The sequence below is a fragment of the Molothrus ater genome, chromosome Z (genome assembly GCF_012460135.2).
Source record: "Molothrus ater isolate BHLD 08-10-18 breed brown headed cowbird chromosome Z, BPBGC_Mater_1.1, whole genome shotgun sequence".
Classification (NCBI taxonomy): Eukaryota; Metazoa; Chordata; class Aves; order Passeriformes; family Icteridae; genus Molothrus; species Molothrus ater.
The window spans coordinates 1,330,500-1,353,147 of NC_050511.2; the positions used below are offsets into that span (position 1 = coordinate 1,330,500).

Here is a 22,648-nt window from a genome sequence, read left to right on the forward strand (position 1 = left end):
AGAAATACGAGAAAGCTTCATAGTCCTGGTCCAGTTTACTTCCTGGACTGGAAGTTTTTGAAGATTTCTGCTGACCTTGATGATTCTGTGACTCTATACTTTCATGAAATATACATAAAACTAACCTATAAGTAGATTGATTATCCAAGAGTCTGCAGGAGTCCTCTAAAAATTTGTAGCACTTTTTGTCCTGGAGTCATGGTCCTTGGAGAGACGGTAAATAATTAAGTTGCTGCCTGGGTTTGCTGACTGTATTCTTTTATTTCAAATGTAAGAAAAAATGTTTAACATAAACACTTCCATGAGTTTTGTATGTATGGGAGGTATCAGAGTTGTTTTGGTCCTTGTCTGGATTTTGAGAAGGCAGCATCCAGTCTGTGTGTCAGGTAACTGCAGGTGCCATGTGCGCTGACTCACAGAGGGTCGTATTTGAACATGGGAATACCCTAACACAGCTTGTGCTATCTAGATAGCTCAGTATGCAGCCTGTGCCTTTCACAGAAGCACAGGATCATTTAGGTTGGAAATGCCCTCCAAGTCCAACCATTCCCCACCAAGGCCACCATTACCCCTTGTCCCCATGTGCCACATCCACATGGCTTTTAAATCTCTGCAGGGATGGGGACTCCACCATTTTCCATGTGTACTTTATCCACACTTAAATCTCTGAACCTGAGCCATGTGGTTTTACCTTTCATTGGCTTTGTGCAGGTTGGCACTGTGCACAGGGCTCAGTAGCTGTGTGACAACCTGTGAAGCCACAGTAATATCCTGAGTTATGCACTTTCTTCTGGGGAGTTTTTGTATTCCTTTGTCCATTAAGTTTTAACCAGGTTGAGCTCTAAATTAATTCACCATTACCTATGAAAATTTATTGGGTTGTGAAGGTGGAGGATTGTTCTCATAAGAAGAATTCTGAGTCCTAACATGCTTCTTTGATTTATTGGATACCATTTACAGGTGGTTGAGATCAAATTGTTGATAAAGCTTTTGTTTTGTTCTGTCTTTAAACTGCAAGCTTTCTTTAATGTTGCATTTTGGTTGACTTTGTTTCATGCCACCAGTAGCCAGTAATGTATTTCATTAAAGCACGCTATACATACATCATTATAAAATTTTGAATTAACTTATTTTGTGTCAAATGTAGCATGAAAAGCTATATTTTCTCTACATGTGTGTGTTGATGGAATGACTTATTGTTTCCCAGAAACTTGTTCCCACTAGCAATACTCATAATTGGGCTTAAATTTGATTTCTGTGAACATTCTAAGGAGTTTGTAAGAGGAAAGTAATGTGGAAAAAAAGAAGCTAGTTGCAGTAATAATATATACTATAAAAGGAAAATTGGCATTTTAAAAAAAATAATTTCTATAATTTAATTGGGACAAAACTAGAAGAATTCAGTATGGGTTTTTTTTGTTCATGGTTTAGAATAGTTTAATTTTTATGTTGATCAGCTTAATGTTCTGCAGAATAATACAGGATATGCTAGTGTTGCTGGTAAGTTTATTTTATTCTGCTTAGAATTTTATTTTACTGGACTTTTTAGTATCCTTTAATAAAACTGATAGTGAAATGCTATAAATCCCAGTGGCACAGCTTAAACGTTCACAGAAGTGAAGCTGCAAAGCCAAGGGCAGCGTCTCAGCTAATGACCTGTGGCACCAAGGACTGAATTGTTCTGGTATTGCTGTCTACATCCATGTTTTTCCTCCTGAAGGGAAATTCCTGCCCAAAGCAGGAAGGTTTTAATCCAGCTGGTCCATAGTCATGGTCAGTAGTTGAGGAAGGCTCAGGTTGGCCTTCCTCTGGCGCCCGCGGGTGCGTGGTTTTGGGACAGGCAGGGTTTCCATTGCCGTGGGGCTGTGTCTCCGCGTGGTTCCCAGCTCCCGCAGGCAGGAGTTCTGTTTGCTCCAGGGCCTCCTGCTGCCTCCAGCTCAATGGCTGGAGCTGTCCCCCCTTGCCCTGGCCAAGAGGAGTGATGGCTCCCCAGCACACTGTCTGCTGGGCCCCACAAAACCAATGGCAGCCAGGGCTCCTGCAGGGCTCCTGCAGCAATTCCAAGCACTTTTTCCATCCAAAGTGGGTGGAAATGTTGTTCAAAATACATGACAACTGCCATGCTCTTCTGTGTTGAAAGCTACTTAGCAAACTTCAATAGGAATATGGTCTTAAAATCATAGAACCACAGTGTGGTTTGAGTTGGAAGGGACCTTCAAGATCACCCAGTTTCAACTCTCTTGCCTTGGGCATGGACACCTTCCACTATCCCAGCTTGCTCCAAGCCTGTCCAGCCTGGCCTTGGACACTTCCAGGGATCCAGGGACAGCTACAGGTCCTCTGGGAAACCTGTGCCAGGGTCTCATCAACCTCACAGGGAAGAATTTCTTCCTGATTTCTCATCTAAATGTCTTCTCTTTCAGTTTAAAACCCTTCCCCCTCATCCTATGGCTATTTGCCCATATAAAAATTGTCTCACTCTCCATCTTCTTCAAAACCCCCCTGTAAGTACTAGCTTTCTCTGTTTCCACAGGGAATTTCTAGACCTTAGGGATCTGTGCAGATGGACGTTTTTGTTGAGGCTGGTAAAGGTTCTGTGAACAGAAATCTGTTTTATTTTCACTTCCGGCACTGGCACAGAGTGTGTTGTGATTATGAACAAACTGCTGTTACTTTGAGGGATGTCAGACAATGTGATGGGATGTTTTACATCACTTAACTCACCAAACTCTCCACCACACACCTCTTAAGTCATTTCACTGAGATATCACAGTAATCTTGACCAATGCACATCCACCCTTTATACCAAGAGAGGGATGGATGGGAGAGACTCTGCCTTAATGCCAGAGAACTAAACCTGTAAGTTTGATGTGCAGGGTTTGGAAGTTAATCATTGGTATACTGTTTCCAGAGAAGACGTTGTGTCTGCCTCCATCCCACCAGCTCCTGGGATCACATTCCTTCTTAGCATTGGAAGTCATATAGAGGGACAAAATTGTTTTATGAAAAAATGTGAATATTTTGTGCAGGTACTGGGGTCTTACTGAAGCACATATGGGAGGACAACCTCAGCTTTTTGGCAAAACTGAAGCTTTACAAGACTCTATTATGATTTATGACCATTGGTAATAAGAATTATGGGTGATTTTTGTTTCCTCCTTTCTGTGGTGTATTAAATATTTCCCCCAGAGATTTTGTAAAATTAACAAATAACTGAATGATAAATGTATTTGTTAAAGACTTTATTTTATTTCTTTATTTCAGATAACACTGCTTTTTCGTCATCAAATCCGCACGCTTTCCAGATCAACTTTAACAGTTTATACACAGCTTTATGTGATCAGCAGAAATCTGATCAAGCCACTCTTCTCCTATACATGCTTCTGCATCAGAACAGCAATGTGCGCACCTACGTGTTGGCACGGACAGACATAGAGAATCTGGTGAGTCTTGCTCTGCCTCCTTTATTCTCCTTACGAGGGATTGGCCCTGCAAGCTTGGGTGTCACCAGCTGCCAGTGGCCTCTGTTCTGCAGTGGGAGCAATAGGTTCTGGATCACTCATTTGCCACTTCTAGCTCACTTATGCATTTTTGTTGCATCATCTCAGGAGTGTGCTGCTGAGCGTGTCACCGCAGTCAAGGGTGGTACTGCTAACGCTACAAGACCATCTTGGATTCCCTCTTTCTCTGTGCCACTATCATGACTTAGGTCAAACCTGCCCACTTCTGATCATTGTGTAGAGAAACTGGTAGCAGATATCATTCCATTCATAGTTTTATTTATCGCTTTTGGATATTCAGGCCAAAAAGTTACACAAGCTGTCTCTGTGCTTTCAGGAGTAATAGTTAACAAAATGAGCTGTGACTGGACTAACATGCCAAATGTCTTACAGGGTTGACCTAAGACTGAAACTCCTCAAGGAGCAGCTCACAGATTTTATAGAAATACAACTGTAGTGCCTTTTAGCTGCTTAAATAGGATTGTGGTTAATGGCCAATATAACAGACACCTGGTATGGTTTTGTAGGTTATAAATTAGCTTATGCTCCCCACTTTAGTAATGTCACAAACCACTTTAACAAATCTTACTTATTAAAAAGCATTCCTTTAATAAGATAATGGCTGTCTAGGGGAATTGGTAACAGAATAGAGGACCCTTTCCATTTTAAGATTTGAAATCTTGCCAGGTAATTAGATCCCTTGCCTGTTTGATGGCAGATATGGAGTGAGTTTGGTTTCAGTCCAAGTCCTAGCAGATGTATTGCTAAAATCGGAGTTGATAGACGCCACTGTTGGCAAACTGGGATGAGATGGTTGATGCTGAATTGATTCAAGACTGAACTCCTGTGTCCACGGCAGATTATGTAGGCAAGGGCTGAGTCATTTCGCATGAATTCTGTGAACAAATGGCCACGTATAATTTTTGGGGCTGCTAGTGTGTGATATAACAAGTTAACAGCTGCTAACCATAACAATTTGCTGTATCTTTAGACACACAGCATATACTACATTGGTTTGGGTTGGAAGGGACTTTAAAGCCTATCTTGTTCCAGCCCCTTGCATGTGGAGCGATGCCTTCCACTATCCCAGGTTGCTCTAGACAAGTGTGTGCATTGTTTTATAATTATGGTCTCTGATACACTGTAAAGCTTCCAGAAAAACAGTGTGGTACATCTGTCAAAACAAGTCAACATGCTGGTACTCAGGTACTCTGCAGTGCAGGATATTTTCATATATTATCACCTGAAAAAAAAAAAAAGTCAGAAAATCCCAGAAATTATCAACAACTTTAAACACTTCTTGGGAAAAGCTGGAAAAATTAGAAAAGCATCACTGAAAAGTCAACAGTATGCTTTTGTGGGTATTTTGATTTTTTTTTCAATACCAACATTTGAAACTTCTCTTATTTTGCTCTTCATGCTGCTTCTTTGTGATCTCTACTGACAAGTTACTGACATCTTTGTCCAATCCTCTTGTTTTTATTGGGCCAGTAGATAAGGATAAGCAGCAACCAACTGAGAAGAGCAGTTTTAATTGCTCAGTAAGGCAGGCTGAGCCAGACCCAAAAAGAACTGGGAGGGCTGGGAGGGCTAGGTGGATGAAGAAATCATGACCTCCTAACTGCAGTCCTGTGGTGAAAAAGGGTAATTCAGTCTTAGACTTGATATTGAGATAAAGGGACTTGAGTACTGGAGCTGGCTTCCCTGTGTGGCAAGTGTGGTGCTGATACACTGTGCACTATTTCTGGTGGTGTACTTCCAGACTGTACTTCCAATAGTCTGTAACTAAAAATAATTACAGACTATTGAAAAATGGATTCCGTGTTGAGAAACATGGAAGTTTTTGTTTTGCTTTAAAGTTAGCAGTAACACTGTGAGAGGCCTGGGAAGCTAACTCTAGCTGGTCAGAGAAGAGCTTGGGGAGCCTCAGGATGTGTATGTGCCTTCATAAAGGGGAATCCTTCAAAAAACAGGAATCTCTGCTTGCAGAGAGGGATGGTAAGAATTGAAGCCTGGAGGTTTGATTCCCACTATCTGGAGATATAGGAGAAAAACAGTAAGGTCATTAATCCAGAGTCAAAATGATCTTTGAATGAGGGTGGAGGACTTTTTAGAGGCATGTGATGTAAATCAGTGGCCTCTTCGTGCAGAGGCAGTTGGATGAATGGGGTGTAAGCTATATAGGTGCTGTGTGAGAGATCACGTCCACAGGCAGCTCAGAGTTCATCCTAAACTTTAGGGGGTTTTGTAGGTTCTTCCTATTTCACTGCACTCAGTGAAATAGGAAGGATGCACTCAGCATCCCATATGTTGTGTTTTCCCCTGTTTTGTCTCCCTTTCTGTGCCCAGGAAACATCACCAGAAGGTGCTCTATAACATTTCATAAGGATTTTCTGAAATGTGTCTCTGCTCTTTTTCAACTTTAGTGTAACTTTTAAATTAAAAGTTTTTCTTAGCTGGTATAACAGATACTGTCTCAGCTCACTTCCTCATTTGTATGATTCTCCCTCTGCTAGTTACAGCTAAATACCTTCATCTTCTGTTGGACTTTGTGTTTTATTGTTAATAAAGAACCTTTTTTTGCTCTTAACATAATTCTGCTTGGCAAAATGATTAGGATCTTTGTGTGTCCTTCTTTACTTCATTTTTTAAAATAACTGATTAAATATCTGATGTTAGAGAAGTTTACATCTAGTATTGGGCTGTCCTTTTCAAAGTGTTTGCAGGGATCCTCCAGAAAGTGGTGAGACAGCTGAAGTAGAGGGCAGTTAGCACATTTTTTGATAAGCATAGTGTTCTGGTCTGTGGATGGGAGTCTGTCAAGCCTTCTTCTGTTTGAAAGAGCAATAAGCACCAGTGTTGCAAGTAAATGTACCAGTTAGATTTCTGCATGTAAGAAATGAGCTATTCGATGTGTTTTCTTTGGCTGCTGAGTTGAGATTTTGTTGCTGTTCAACATCATTGGAATGAAATAACATCCATGATATGTATTTATATCAGCTGATGCTACAGCAATATTTTTCCCTGTAGTATAAATTTGTCTTAAGCAGGTTGCTGCTTGTATTTTGTTGAGTACTAAAGACAATCTATTTTTAAACTTTACTGGGGAAACCAACCTTGGACTGGATATAGCACCTGCAGTTTCCAGTCTCTGTTTTTACCTGCCACTTGTTTTAGGGATTAAAAGTAACTTTTTAATGGTGGCTGTTTCTTGCCAGTTAAAAGCTGCTCCCGAGGGAGGAGTGTTAGTAGTGGTGCAGTAGAGGTGGTGTGATGGTTGTGAGAAAAGGGTCAGCAATACAAAAGAAGTGGTGGCTCTCTTCTCAGTATAAGATTGGATAAAACCATTGTGTAAGAAGATAGGTATAAAAGTTTTAATCTATGTATGCAGCATAGAAGTATAGAAATGTATTTTGGTTGAAAGTCTATATAAATTTTAATATAATTAAAATATTAACTGAGAGGATTCTTCTCTTTCGGAGGAATCTGTCTCTTCCAGAATTCTCCTGGACTCCTTCCAGGCATCTCTCAGGGTTCTTTGAATTCTTCTAGAGACTTGAGACCCAGGTTTCAGCCCCAAACTTCTTCAAGGAAACTACCTAAAGGTCTTCCTCTTTTGAACAAAACTGTCTCCTCCAGGTTCCACCCAAGGCTCCTCACAAGACTCCTCTCCCCCAGAGTATTTCAAATTTTACATTTTCATATGATTAGAACTTTAATTGAATCTTTATTGTATCTTTTTTATAGAAGTGGTGGCTTGTTAACTATTTTTTGTTTTGAGAACGGTAATACTTGTCCTAAAGATGTGTGTGCACCTCAGGAATCAATATACAAAGGAGGAAATGTTGTAAGGAGGAAGAATTATGAAAAGTGTACAAATTGATTCTGGTTCCATCCAGAAATGGCACATAGGAGAGAATTAAGTTGCCATATGCCTCCCTGAGTCTTGTCCAGTGTGTAGATGGCATGGAGCCTGAAAGAGGAGTGGAAAGGGAAACGTGGTCAAAGGAGTGGAGGTTTTGGAAGCAGCAGAGTTTTTTTTTGGGCAGGAGTACTGATTGCCATGATCTGGAGTGGCAGACTAATCTTCAGTAGCAAGTATGGAGCTTTAGTAACAGCACTTTCACATATTGGCTTGTAGGGGAATGGCTGCAATGTCTCAGTATCATGTATTTTTAAATGTAGTTTGTAGCCACACACTTGTAGGACTTGGAGCACTTGAGAACATGAATGGACTTTTTCAGTTACAATTAGTACTAATATGTGTAGACAGAGAGATATTTTGAGCTGTTCTGAAGGAGTATGTTTTGCCAGAGTGGTTTGTATGGTTTGACACAACCAGACTGAGTCACAATTATCTTTGAAGGTCCCTTCCAACTCAAACCATCCTGTGCTTCCATCTGGGATCTGTCTGGAAAACTAAGTTGTTCCAATGGTTACCTTCAGCAAGGCTTTTGTTGTTCTCCCTGCAAAGTTGTAAATGCAATTCTTCATTAGTTTTATGTTGCTTCCAGCTCTATCCAGCTTATTGCAATAACTCTTGGACTTAGAAATGACAGAACTTTTACAGTGCAAAGCTACATGCAAGTGTTGGAGATGGAAACAATTTGAATGGTGGATCAATACAGTGATGTTTGTCTCTCTCTCTCCCCATCCAACAAAAAGGACAATATTTTTTGTCTATGTGCTAATTGGAAGTTCTAGGGAAAACCTGGTCTTTACTCAAGACTGATATTCAGAAAACACAAAGATGGTACTCTAGTTTCCACTGGGGAGAGAGGTTTCTGAAGGATCCTTTGAAACAGCAAGGGAAGGATGTTTGCAACATGTAATTTTACAAAAATATTTTATTTTAATATTGATTTAATATTAATAAAGATGTTACTGTAAGCATATTCTCCTTCAGCTTCTGTTGTCATCTTCTCTTGACCCTGACCAAAGCATGTGTCAAAAAGTTTTGTGGCCTGCAGTATTCAGAGCACTCTCATTTCATCCTAATAAAAACTGATTTAGTATGTCCCAACTGCTTCGAGGATGGTTGACTGTAAGAGAACATTTTGGTAACTTCAGAGGTTTGTGAAGCACTTGGTGTCCTGGCTGCTCACCAGAATAGGTTTCACATGATTCATCCAGCTGCCTTTGGCCTGTTTTGAAAAACAGCAAATTTTTAGATGTCTAGAAGCTTCTTGGAACTGAGGGCTTTCTCCAGTTCCTTTTTCCAGGGCTTTTTTGTGATTTCGGCCTATTTCTGCAGCCCAGGGAAGCTGGGCTGTACGTTGTACTGAGTTGTACTACGTTGTACTGAGCCAGTAGAAAGCTAATTTTCATTTGGTAGAGAGACAATGTTTGCATCTGGATTAACTTTAGACTAGCATTCAGGTATGCTTGCTGTTGCAATGAAATCTCATTTTCATTATTATTGCAAGGCTTTGGCTTAAGCTGTTCATCCTGGTGGAAATGTTGCAAGACCTTGGGCTGAACTCTAATCATAATGATCAGACAGTTCTCTTTGGCTGCATATTATCTAAAATTGGAAAAACAGGCCTCTTCTAGTCTTAATCAAACCCAAACTGTTTTTTCTTTTTCTGGTATTATCTTCACACACCAAAATGGAGTTTATCTTCCATGTCTCAAAATGCCTCTGTTCACCTCAGCTTTGATGTACTTGGCTAGGTTTGAGGAGGAAAGGCTTTTCAGAGCAGGCTTGTGGTAGCACAGATGGATAGACACAACTGTTTTCCTGCTTGGACTGGTGAAAATCTTGTCTAACAATTCTCTTCTCCCTGTAGTGTAGAGAGGAGGACTGAAGCATTTGGAGGTTATGATAACTGCTATGGCTGGGAATCTCATTTACTAGGGATTGAAATTCCGTTTCTGACCACAAGAAAACACTTGTTTAGACTCTCTTGTGTGACAGAATGAAGCAGATGAAAGGTGTTTGGACACTGTATATCGCTGGTCAGGGGCGGTTGTTTCCAGAGGGAGGAGTTGGTAAGAATTGCCAAGGGCAGGGAAATACGTGGGACCTTTAGAGCCTCCTCTGTTTAGTGTCTGAGGTATTTGAAGACTAAACTGATACCCATTTTTCCTTCCCTAAAGGTTCTGCCAATTCTTGAAATCCTGTATCACGTTGAAGAAAGGAATTCACACCATGTTTACATGGCCCTTATCATTTTGCTGATCCTCACAGAGGATGATGGCTTCAACCGATCCATTCATGAAGTGGTGAGTTGCTGTTTTGGTAAATAATCCTTCGGCTCTAAAAATAATCTAAATATTTACTGCTAAGAAGATACATTGGCAAATCTGTTCCCTCAGCAGAGGCTGTATGAGTTCATCCAAATTTGATGGCATACACATCTTTCTTTTGTAAGAAGAAGGAACCTGAAGACTGCTTTCAAAACTTTTCCCAAGTGAAATGAACAAACACACTCCCTCCTGTAGAGAAACTGCTGCAAATATCTCTTTCTCTGTCTTTTTTTGGTGTTCCCTGTTACAAATTAGCCTAGTAATAGCTGGGCAGGCTGCCTCAAAGGGGCTGAATGTTTGCCATGGAAGTGTAGGGCCTAGAAGAGGAAAAAAAACAGGAAACCTTTTTTTTTATTTTTTATTTCTCTTGAAAAGCTTTGCTTAACTAGTGTGATGCAGCCTTTAGCTGGAGTTGTATTTTCCATACTAAATGTTACTTCCTTACTTGGCACTTCTTTTTCTGTCTCTCTGTTAGATTAATTTCTATTTTATGTTGTCAATATAGCAGGAGCCAAATTTTTACTAGCTTTGATGGACCTTGACCATCTGTGCAGGAGAATACCTTGGACAATTATGTCCTAGTTTCCCAGCTTCTAAAGCTATGATACTACATGAGATATTTGCACTGATTTAATTTATTTTTTTGACTGGGAAACAGAAATTCTCTTTTGGGGAAATTATTATCTTTGTGAATTATTATCTTTGAGAAGTTGTTGAAATGCAAAATGCTGAAAGCAAGTTTCAAGGTTCCTAAACAGGACTCTCTCCCAGGTGAATTTCCAGACTTACAGTATTTTTTCTCTGAAATTTCATATTATTTAGTACAGCTTGTGTGTAGAAAGCAGGAAGAGATGATTTTAATGCAGTTTCCTGGGAATACTTTTTTGGAAGCAGCTTTTAGGAGCACCTATAGTAACCATACAGATGACTGAAATATTTTCTTGAAGCTTTTTCCTGCCTTCAACTTTGTGTGCCTTGAACCTGTACATGTGCACCAGAGGTGTATGTGTGATGTGTATTTTTAGGATCTGTGTCACAGAGCCATTTATCCTCTCTCTTAAACTGGGCTTGTGTAGAGTTGGAATTTAGCAGTCAAGGTGTCATTCCTGCCTCAGTCTCTTCTCCTATCACTCTTTGTTCATTTTAGAGGCTTTACACAATAAATAAATTCAATAAGTCTTTCAATAAATTCCTTACTGGATGAGTAAAAGTGGAAGATTTCCCTAAAATTCCTTAATGAGAATCCTGCTGTGGAATGAAAGAATAAATCAAGTTTTCTTGTCCGGTTTATCCTGCCTTTCAGCTAACCGTGCCAACAGAGTTGTAGTGTTCGCTTGCAATGTGGATATTGGTTTACTACTTGTATCTTAATAAAAACACAAACCCCACCTTGTTCCTTTAACCCTGCACTGATCTTTTTTCAGTCATGACTTTGCTTCTGCCATTTTCTCCACAGTTTTTTTGATTTTACTTCAGATGTTCAATAACTGCTTCTTTTCCTCTGTGGCTGTGTTTTCCTGCTCCGCAGTGCCTGGTTCCATTTGTTAATAGTGCTGTGTGTCCAGAGTTTTGCTGGATTTGGTTCTTAGGTGGATAATGAGAGGTGGCTGGGAGGTGCTGCAGGCCTGTCTGTGTGAGCTTCTCCTACACATTCCTACAGATCCCAAGGAGGGAAATAAGTGTAAGAGAAAAAAAGTTTCAAAGTCATACTTAACAAATGCATTCCCCTCACCCATGTCTTTGAGTTAATTAAGTTGATGTTTTCAGGTATGAATGAGCAAGTTACTGTTCAAAAACTCTAATGTTAAGTATGAAATTAGTCTCATACTTGCTTAGATATTGACTCCACATATCCTAAAGCCTAAGAGGGTATATTATAGGTCTGCAAAATGATGGGAGTCAGATAATCTGTGTAGGCTTTTCTGTAAAATGTAAGCATCTAGCATCAGTTTCATAAACCTCATTCATGCAAGTACATACCAGATTTTAGCAGTTACAGCAGAATTTTTTTTATTCCCTCCATCTTTTTTTACCTGGGTAAAAGATGAAGAAAAAAACATGTGCTGTATTTTAGATCAACCTGTTTTTCTCTCTGCTGTGTATCCTGTGTACTGTTCTTATAAGAACCATGACTGTGCAGTTCATTTATGGGCTATTTTCCTTTGTGGCATTTAACCCACATTTATTTATTGATTTTTAGGATTAATTTTAGTTTTATAAATCTGGTGATTATACGAACTGGTAAGGAGTTCAGGAAACCACAGAAACTCTTTTTGACTGCTGTAGGATGCTGAAGCATTTTTTGTTTAAAATGAATGTGGTCTTAACTGCCTGGAAAATATGATCCAAATCATAGGTCCTGTCCCTGCAATTGGTTTAATGCAGTGGGGTCACTGTAACCACACAGAACTCAATTTCTTCCACTAATAATAACAATAATTATAATAGCAGAGTAAACAAGTAAATGTAAGAATTCCCCAGAGGGACAAGTATTGGTGATCTTTTGTCTCTGATTTATGAAATTCTAACAATAATTACATCAGACATCAAAATAACATCATAAGGTATTTTATGTAGCAGTAACCTTATTGTGCTACTGTAGCACTTTATGCTGTAGTAAATGGTGATACACTGTAAATCACGATTTAACTGTGTTTATTTTTAGTGTGTTAAAAAATATCTCATGAGTAAAGTTGTGGGAAACTGAGAATCTCACTGCTTGGTATATGTAGAACTGAGCTCCTGCTCTTTGCATCTTTGCAGTTCGTGCTCCCTAAGTTGGAACTATCCAAGAGCCTGGTATTCAACAGAATAATCAATCAAAACATTTTAATTTATTTTAAAATTATTCTTGCAAGACAACCCCAGGGAGTAAGCTTTTTCTTTTTTTACCTTTTTAACTGTTAACTTGAAAACCAATGAGATTGGTCAGCGTGGGGGCACTGGTTCCAGGTAAAGGATTTTGAAATTTAAGATATTTTCATGCTTCATGCCTCTAAAACCCAGAATGGATGGTGGTGGTTGCTGCTGTTGTTTTTGAAATAGCCATTTCAGCTCAGGTTGCTTTCCCCAGTGTAGAGGAGAGCTAACAGGTTCTGGTATGTAGCTTCATAACTGTGAATTTATATATATATTTTTAAGAGTACTATTTCAAGGACTAGTAACTATCTTTTTTCCCAGGTTGGTGTTTTCAGAGTTTCAGGGAAGGTTTCACTGAAGGTTTCTGGGATGAGACTGGAGCATTAACATGTCTTTGTCCATACTTTCAGCTTTCAACGCGTTACTTAATGAGCCCTGGTAACTTCATGTTTTGCATTAGGAATCTGAAATTTGGCAGGTGGCCTTTGTGCCAGGGCTCTGCTGCTGATAATATGACTAAATGTGACCAAATTATCAGTCTCTGGGCACAGGGAGCAGCCTGTTTCCATCTGTGCAGCAGGGATGCAGCCGGAGGTGGCCTGACGTCTGTGGAAACTGAATATTCTCATTTTGCTGCTCCCAGAGCCATCTGGGCTGTGTGCATCCTCCCGTGCCCAGGGATCACGTTATCAGCTGAGATAGGCAGGGACGAGCTGCAGCTTGTGCAAGTGCAGCTCCCAGCTCCCGTGGGACAGGACTGTGCTCCCAGGGACGTTTCTGCTGCTGCTTGGCAGGGTTTGAAACCACACAGAACCCTTTGGCTTGGAAAAGCCCTGCAAGGCCATCGAGTCCAAATATTCCCCCAGCACTGCCAAGGCCACCAATAACTCAAGTCCCCAAATCCCATCTCCACATGTTGAGGAAAATGTGTAAGAATGGGAGCCCTGATGTGACAACCCTTGGGAGAAATTTGAAATAGGCTGGGGCTGGCTGTGCATGGAACATGGGATGGTGCAGTAGGGGAGAGGGACAAGAGTTATACAAGAGTTAAACATTTTGAGATGCTGAGAAGAGAGGTGAATAAAGAGGCAGGACAGGAACAGTGACAAAAAGCTGAGGAAGGTGAAGTCAGGCTTCTTTTTGATGACAGACTGGGATGGGCAGGGTAGGACAAAGGAGAAGACAGGATTAGATGGGATATTGGGAAGAAATTTTTCCCTGTGAAGGTGGTGAGGCCCTGGCTTCAGTTGCCCAGAGCAGCTGTGGCTGCCCCTGAATGCCTGGAAGTGTCCAAGGCCAGGTTGGAAAGGGCTTGGAGCACCCTGGGATAGTGGAAGGTGGGTTGAGCTGTAAAGTCCTTTCTAACACAAAGCATTCCATGGTTCTTTGATGATAAGGTGTGGGTGGGGGAGTGGAAGCAGGTAAAAGAAAGAGCTGAGAAGGAATGGGGTCTCGGAGGGCAAGGAGGCAGGAATAAGCTACAGGGAGGGAAAACAGGAAGGATGATGGCTTCTATATACAACAGAGACCCATGGTGGATGAGAAAGATGTGTCTGGAGATGTTGGAGGGCCCAAGGTACTGCTTGAGACTACTTAACTTGTCCCAGTCACATTCCTCTTATCCCACTGGGACACAATGTGGGAGAGAGCACATGATGGAATCTGCTCTCAGTTCCAGCATAGAGTGAATCATGAACTTCCACTTTGGTTGGTGAAGTGCAGGGATATGCCCCACAAAATAGCAACAAAGAGGGTGGGAGGAAACATAAGGATTATTTATTTGTGGGAGGAGGTTGCTTTGCTATTTCACTCATAAATCAGAGACTAGAAAAATTAACTTATTAGAAATTTAATCAGTTAAGTTGATGGTTTTTTGGCCAGAATAAGTGTATTTTGTCTAAGAGGGGGAAAAAAACCCAAACCTAAACTCTTGGGTATCATTTCAGAGCAAATTGAGTGAAATTAGTTCTTCAATAATCATGAGGAAATACATCCCTTTATGTACTATTGGTTTCAATTTACATTGTGTGTCATGTCAAAACAAATAGTATTTTATACTACCCATTTTCATTGCTGTATTTTTTAAAAGGTCTGTTACATTTTCAATAAGCATTTAAAAGTCAGGAAATTAAATGTGCAACCACAACTTATCCCTGCTATATTTATGTATTACTGAGAGTAACCATTATTTAATGATCATATACTGTATTCTTCATATAACAATATGTTTTTCTTCTGGAAGGTTTCAATGCTGAGCTTCAGATATTTGAGCTTGAGATATTTGCTTGAGATACTTGTCAAAGTGGTTAATTTATTTCTTTATATAAAATCTTCTCTTGAGAACAGGTATATTCACATAGTCATAAATAAGCTGTTATTAAGAAATTATAATTAAGGCAACCAGGATGGATGTCTACACTTACGTTAGCATTTTGCATTTGTGAAGTAACCCATGAACTTGCTGTATCTTACCATATGTTTATGCTTAGCAGCCTTGGGATGATCAAGTTCTCCACTAGCAGAATATCTTCTTGCAATGAAGTTCGTACATGCGATTCATTAATTACTTACACTAACAGCTTTTAAAATTTTCAGTTGCCTTTTTTTGTGAAAATATGTGTGATTTTGCTTTGTCTTTCAGGCATTTCCTGTTAATCATCAATGTTGTTCATCCCAACTACTTGTCCTTGTTTACTTAAACTCCTTGGATGACTTGTTTTCATTTATACCATCACCACTTTGTCTTAAAATAGTATTAGTAACTTTCTATAACCCGAAATTATATTGGTTTCCGCATCCACTCATCACCTGCTATTTGTGGAAACCTTTCTTGTAGTGATTTCGGGTTTCCTATTTGCTTCTCAGCCTTGACCATTCTCCCCTTAAATACCTCTCAAGTCTTTCCATCTTCCCCTTATTCTGATTTTTTGATCTTTTTTGCAAAAGGTGTTTACTACCCCTCAGCCTGTACCTGGGGATGTTTTGTCACCCTTGCCATAAAATACTGTTTTCCCCATCTGTAGGTTATGGTCACAGGCTTCATTTTATCTTCCTTGTGGGAAATTGGAAGGTGCTGACAAAGAGCCAGGTACTGGGCAGCATGTGATAGTGGAGATGCTTTTAAATAATTATTTTAAAATTTGTTTCAAGTATCTGAATTTTATTTTGTCTCTTCATATATAATAAAAAATTATTTTTATATCTCAAACTTTAAGCTTACCAATAAACATGAATCATAATAAGGATGCTATTGCAAATGTCTCTTGTACTCTGAAAGAGCTTCCAGAGGTGCAGACTCACAGAATGGTTTGGGTTGGAAGAGACCTTAAAGTTCATCTCAGGATTCCAACCCCTGCCATGGGCAGGGACACCTTCCTCTAGCCCAAGGTGCTCCAAGCCCCATCCAACCTGGCCTTGGACATTTCCAGGGATCCAGGGGCAGCCACAGCTGCTCTGGGCACCCTGGGCCAGGGCCTGCCCACCCTCCCAGCCAGCAATTCCTAATTGCCAAGAGCCCAAAATCTGTCCCTGCCCTCTGGCAGTGGGAGCCATTCCCTGTGTCCTGTCTCTCCAGTCCCTCTGCAGCTCTCCTGCAGTCTCTCTCCTCTCTCTGAAGTCACACAGGGCAATAGCTTTGTGTGCAGTAGTCCTTGTTAAACATATTTATGTTTTGACCGAGAATAACCCTGAATTTATAGAGGATCTTTTCCATGTTTTTAGGACAGTTCCTGTTGAGTCATTTTTACCAGTCCTTCAAGGCAGGGTGTTGGGTACATGTGTTTCCTCCATGTAGGTTGGCTGGCTACAAGGAAAGAGTGGATTGATTCTCCTTCTGCAGTAAACTTGGAAATGGTGATTAACTTCATCCACCCTGATAGTGGAGGGCAGTGAAAGGCACAAAGCTCTTAATCTAGCTGATGACTTTCTCTTAGTATTAGGGGAAGAGACTTCATACTTTTCAAGGGAAAGCCTTCAGTGTGAAGCCAACACACAGTTGATCTGCCCCCGACCGTCAGTGTGTGTGCTGTTGCCCATCAGTCAGAGCTCTTGTGTGCTGCCTCTTGCCCAGCCAGTGATGAGGGAAAATGGCAAGGCTCAGCAGAATTATTCAGGTGTCTTGGGTGTAAATGGAGACTTCATAAAGTGTCAAGGGTAAAGATGAGTATATAAGTGTGGTGGCACAGGGCATAGAAATTAGCAAAGTGCGAAATGTAATCATCTTTCTACACTTGCTGTGTTTCCATATGACTTAAAGTTGATGAGATCTACTAGGTGATAATGCTGCAGAGGTCTGACTTTTTTTTTTTTTTTTTTTTTTTTTGTTAATTTTGTTCTAATTATGCTTTGGAGTACAAAAATTAAGTAACATTTGAGACTGGAAACTAATTTTCATGTCTTAAGGAATTTGAGACTCCAGACAGTTTCCTATGTTCTTATTCAGACCCTAGGTGCTGAAGAGCCTTTTTCTTTTAACTTTTTCTTTTTGCAGATACTGAAAAACATTACTTGGTATGCTGAGCGTGTCCTAACAGAGATCTCACTTGGGAGTCTTCTGATACTGGTTGTGATAAGAACCATCCAGTACAACATGACACGGACAAGGGTAAGAGTTGTGTTGAGCACTTGTGAATTCCTAACCTCAGCAGCTTGAATTAAATTTCAAACAGGGGGTGGGATTTTATTAATTCTATTGCATCCAGTTGTCATCTTGTTTTGCAGGAAGAAAGAAAATAGATCAGCTGTGTTAACTAAGTATTTGTGAACCCGTAACACAGTTTCTGTGTTGTCTTCCAGTTCATTGAGTATGGTTCTCTAAAGACCTTCATTCAGGCATCAAGCCCATCTTCAGTTTAGAAGAAAGAGTTCCTTAGTTTCATGAGAAGAAGTTATTCCTAATTGGCTATTTACCTCTCTGAATGACTTAAAAGAGGAAATTTCAGGTCTATTTACTGTTAGTTTTTTAGGAAGTGTGACAGGGACTAGGCCAGAGGACCTCTTTGAGCTCTGGCAAAGCAAAACTGCTTTAATTTCAGAGCCTTATAGCCTAGACTTAATTTGTGCATTTTTGAATGCACAATAGGTTTTTTATCTTTTTTGCAAATGCAAACATAGTATCATGCATTTCTGAATATTTTCAACAATTCAAGGCATGGAATTTATTACATTAAGCCTTAAATACATTTTAAACTGCAAAAATTAAGGGTGTTACTTATATGATAAAAAGAATTGGAAGGAATAAGAACAAATTTGGCATATATTCAGAGTATTTAGAATCTGTTATGTTATGTAAATGAATATTTTAGACTTGAATAGGGAAATTAATCCCCTTTGGATTGGATAAGTGGACAAATTTCATTCTGCAAGAACCCTTGACTTTGAAAGGGCCATCAGATAAATGCTTATTTGGCCAAATGGTTTCAGGGATGCTGAAATGGGGACCAGTGCTCTGAAGTAAGTTATGATTGTACCTTACTTCAGAATTGTGAAGTAGGAAGTTTTAGGATAAGACTACAAAAGGGAGAGAGAGAAAGGTAGAGAGGAAGAAAATGTCTTTGTGTATATCTTACAGCTGTGGTGCAACTGTAAATGAACATTGAAAGACAAATACAAACATACCTATACATATATGTGTGTATACACTCTGAAATTTGTATGGAATCACTCTTTTATAAGCCTTATATTTTAAGAAAACATGTTCAAACCTCACCGAGTATATACGCTTTGCATTTCTTCCTGTGCTTTAAAAACAACGTATATTACTCAGTCTTCTGAATTACTCCTGCCAGAGTTGTCAATGCATATCCAACCCAACATTTTGATGTGTTGTTTTTTTTTATCTTTCCTCTTCTTTCTGACAGGACAAATACCTTCACACAAATTGTCTGGCAGCCTTAGCAAATATGTCGGCACAGTTCCGCTCGCTTCATCAGTATGCTGCTCAGAGGATCATCAGGTAAATATAAAGACCCTGCTGGAAAAATCATCTCTGCTGAAACTCTGAAGTAGAGAAGCTTGAATTTTGTATGCCTTAGTAGTACAGAAACATTAATTTTATATGCCTTAGTAGATATCAATGAACTAAACAGAAGAAATGATAACTGAGTAAGTAAATAATCCCGGAATAAATCTTACTTGCTCTGTATTTGAACCTGCTCTGAATGGACAGTAAAAATACTAGTTTCTCTGTCTGAGAAACTTCTGCCTTTTGATCCTCTTAACAGAACAGCTCAATACCTGCCTTCAAAACAGAAGGTTTTCAGGGGTTTGTTTGAATTACAAATTCATTCATGTATTCAGTTTTTATAAAAATGCACTGAGTGCTGGTTCTCAAGTGCTACACAGCATGGATTCTCTACAAATTTCTTCCTGCATATTTGGCAAAAGGTCTATTCTTAAAATCAGATATAATTAAATGATCATTTTGTGACAAAACCCTGCAAATATGGGCAATAAAGCCTAAATCTATGCTTTCCAAATAATTAAGTTTATTATCCTGTATAGTAGTCAATAGTCAGTATCTGCTGTGGTTGTAATACAAGGCCAGAACTTTGAAGAAGCAGATATTGAAGTTGGTCCTTCCTATTGTGTTTCTGTGCTGCAGAGCACATTGTAAAGGCAGGTAACCCTGTGCCAGGCATCCCTCTCATCTTGGCAGCCAGCCCTGCTCCACGCTCCAAGGGAAACTAGGAAGGTCCTTTTTAATGTGATCTGGAATAAATTGTTACAGGGCTTGTCAGGTACAGACTACGTGCCAAAAATAATAATTGTGTACCTGTACACTTTGTCAAGGACTGGGTTAACATGACATACAGCTTGTTCTTAAGGATTTAATTCTCTCCAAGACACTTCTTTGAAAATAGTTGGTGGTATAAGTAGGACAGGTTACCAATCAATGCATTGTGTTGGTGCCTTTCACCTGCCTTACACTTGCCCTCTTTTCATACCCTTGGCAGAAGTAAAGAGGGTTCAGAGTTTGAAATGGAGCTATTTTCCCCTTTCTTGACACAGACATTGTCTTAGATATTTGCTGTGCTCATTTCTCAAAGCATAGACTTGAAGTCTGAGTTTTCCAAGCCTTTGAAATGTTCTGAAATCAGAGATCCTGGTGTGGTGTGAGATACAATTCTCTGCCTCTCAAAAACTTGGTCTGGTTCTTACTGTTATACTTCATTTGCCACTTCAGAGCTTGGTCCTGGGTTCTGATTTTGTTCTGTTTTATTCTATGGCTGTTTCTGGAGCCCAAAGTGAGGTGTGTCCTTCTGGGTATGTTAGGGGCAAGAAGCAGTTACTTGCTAGTCTCAAGACCCAAGAATTTCCCTTTCACTCATTTCATGCAGCTTTTTATTAGGATCCTCTAATGTTTGGGAGCCTTATTCCTAATGTCTCTCAACCTGAATAGTTACAACATAACTTTAACAATGCTGCTTGATTTTTAGCTGTGATATTCTTATTGGAAGCAGACAAGACTTGTTCTGCTGCTTGACACTGATGAGTGCAGAAAGAAGGCAAAGGGGTGAATGGCAGAAAACAGGGAAAGGAGATTCTGTCAGAGTGGAAGATCATTGAGTCCAGCTGTTGTAGTCCTTATCCTTGGAGGTGTTTAAAAGCCATGAGGCACTTGGGGACCTGGGTCAGGGCCTTGGGCCCTGCTGGGGAATGGTTGGACTCAATGGTCATCAAGAGCTTTTCCAACCTAAATGGTTCTATAGTTCTATTCTATGATTCTGTAAATTGGTCTGAGATCTCAGTGCATTTGGAGAATGGTATGTTAGTTATGTTAGTCTGATAGGACAGCAGAGAGAAGGATGCTGGCTATCTCAGCCATTTGGTGCTGGCAGAGTTGGAGCTGTATTGTTCTGCCTGGAAGTAATGTAAGGGTTGATAGAGAAAATGGTCATACTCATCAACTGAAGAAGCAAATCAAAGGCAATAAGATCTGTATTATGTATACTATGACATTCTTAAATAGTCCAAAGGCATTCCATGCTGTTGCTTTTAAGCTTCTGTCTTATTGTAGCCAGGCACTCCATATTATTATAAGTGGAAATTGTAATGAGGGAGGTGACTTTAGATTTGAAACAGAACCAGCAAAAACAAGAGGAGTATTAGGGAAAGAGGATCTTATTCTGGAGTTAGAAAACTGTACATCTGGACAGTAGGGAAAAATGACCACCAAGACTGGAATTTAATTTGTCGCTGTGGTCATGATTGCTTGTAAATCAAAAGACACGACTTTAAAAATGTATTAAAATCTGTTGTAAAGTGTCCTATGGGAGTAGGACATGAGCAGGCTGGAAGGAAGAGCCAGTTCCAGGAGCAGCCTGTCTCCTGTTAGACTTTACTGCATTTTCTTCTCAGAAACTTTACAGCCTTGGGCTCCTTGGCAGGTTTAATCACGATGGAGGGAGTATTTTAAGCTAATTTCCTCTCAAAATACACTAGATTTGCTATGAAGTTTCAGTTACCAAGAAAAGCAGTACAAATAAATGTATTTCTTAAGGGGCTGGTATTTAAGTCATATATGGTTCTTCCTTTTTCTGCCTTAAGAAGTCTGTTATCCACAATTACTAAATTTTGCCAGCAGTGATGGACCCAGCTTTGTTTCATGATGACAAAGCAGAATATATATATATGTTTATGCTCCTATTCTGCTTCACCATCAGAGTACAAGCATCTTAATCAGAAAGCGTTTTCTGCAAAGGACAAACAAAACAGTATTTATATTACATGAAGTATTTCAGGGTGTAGGTTTCTAAATTAAGTAGCTCTGAAACACTTAAAATCTGCTTAGCAATACAACTGAATAGACAGTCATAATTTAAACCTCACCAGATGCTCTAATGACTCCTTCCTTAATGTGAGAATTAATTCCATTTCCACACAGGCTTTTTCCTAATCCTATTCTGAGCAGAGACAGCCAATTGTTTTAAATTCTGAAGACTATTTTCTGTGAAAGAATGAGCTGGGAATATTCATGTAGTGCACTTAAGAGCTCAGTAAAATACAACTTCATAATGTTGGGTAATTTGTATCTCATTCCAGCAAAGCATGAAAATTGTCTGATTTGTGTAAATCTATCACAAGCAGCTGCTGGAAGTTAAAAATAGAAGTAATAGATGTTTCCCTAGTAAGATCCAGGGTTCACTTAGTGTTGGATGTCCTCTGTTGTAGATTGCCTTGACTTTGAAATCCTTGCCTTCTCTGATCCCTGTATGGGCCATTCACTGAGGAGTTGGAATCAGTGATCCTTGTGGGTCCCTTCTAGCTCAGAATATTCTGAGATTCTCTATGCACTGCTACCATGGGTTTGTGTTTAATTACGCAGAGCTTTTTTATCAGCAGATTGCTGAGGGTGGTACTGCACTGTACTGTGGAGTGCTGCTGTTTGTATTATCTTAAAATTATATTTAAATGTACCTGCATAGTAGTGCGAGTATTCAGTTTGTCACTTAACACTGCAAGTCAGTTTGCATTAATTCCTTTAACCTATTTGGCAACAGCTTTTGTTCATTATATCTGGCTTTTCTGCAGCTTGCCTGACTGCTGTAGTATATGTAACACTTGGAGGGTCTTCTTCAGATCAGCTGTGTTCTGGCATCTCCTCTCCATGTCATTCTAATAAAATTAGTGACAAGAAAAGGGCTGATCACTTCAGGCAAATGCTTTTTCTGTAGCTTCACGCTCTGGAATGTTTGCTGTTTCCTAAGCAGGCATATGCCACTAGAGGTTGCCATGCACCTCACTAATTAGACGTGGACTTTTAACATCGAATGATTTCATGGGGCTAGAAACACCATCTAGTTTTCCTTTTTTTGTACATAACCACCACAGCTGCTCATGTGCAGGGCTGTGTGAGACACTAAGAATTCTGTTGTTGCACTTGTGTTGATTTCTTTGGTAGTCACAGAGGTTTCAGGGAGATTCAGGGAATGACGTGAGTAAAGAGGTTTGTGTAAATTCTCCTGATGCTGGTGGGAGTCAAGTGGAATTAGAGAAGTATGTGTGCTTTAAAGGGGTACAGATCAGAGATGTGTGTAGCT

The 22,648-nt window shown here is 39.8% G+C and overlaps 1 protein-coding gene across 4 annotated transcripts in view; it reads left to right on the forward strand.

Annotated features, from left to right (window-relative positions):
- The window catches only part of DYM (dymeclin), a 209,141-nt gene that overhangs the window by 76,134 nt on the left and 110,359 nt on the right, over positions 1–22,648 (forward strand). For all 4 annotated transcript variants that reach the window (XM_036403343.1, XM_036403344.1, XM_036403345.1 and 1 more), the window contains exons 10-13: positions 3,265–3,443; positions 9,600–9,725; positions 17,098–17,211; positions 18,467–18,561. In XM_036403343.1, coding sequence (XP_036259236.1) covers positions 3,265–3,443; positions 9,600–9,725; positions 17,098–17,211; positions 18,467–18,561 — 514 coding nt within the window. The remainder of the gene's footprint in view (positions 1–3,264; positions 3,444–9,599; positions 9,726–17,097; positions 17,212–18,466; positions 18,562–22,648) is intronic.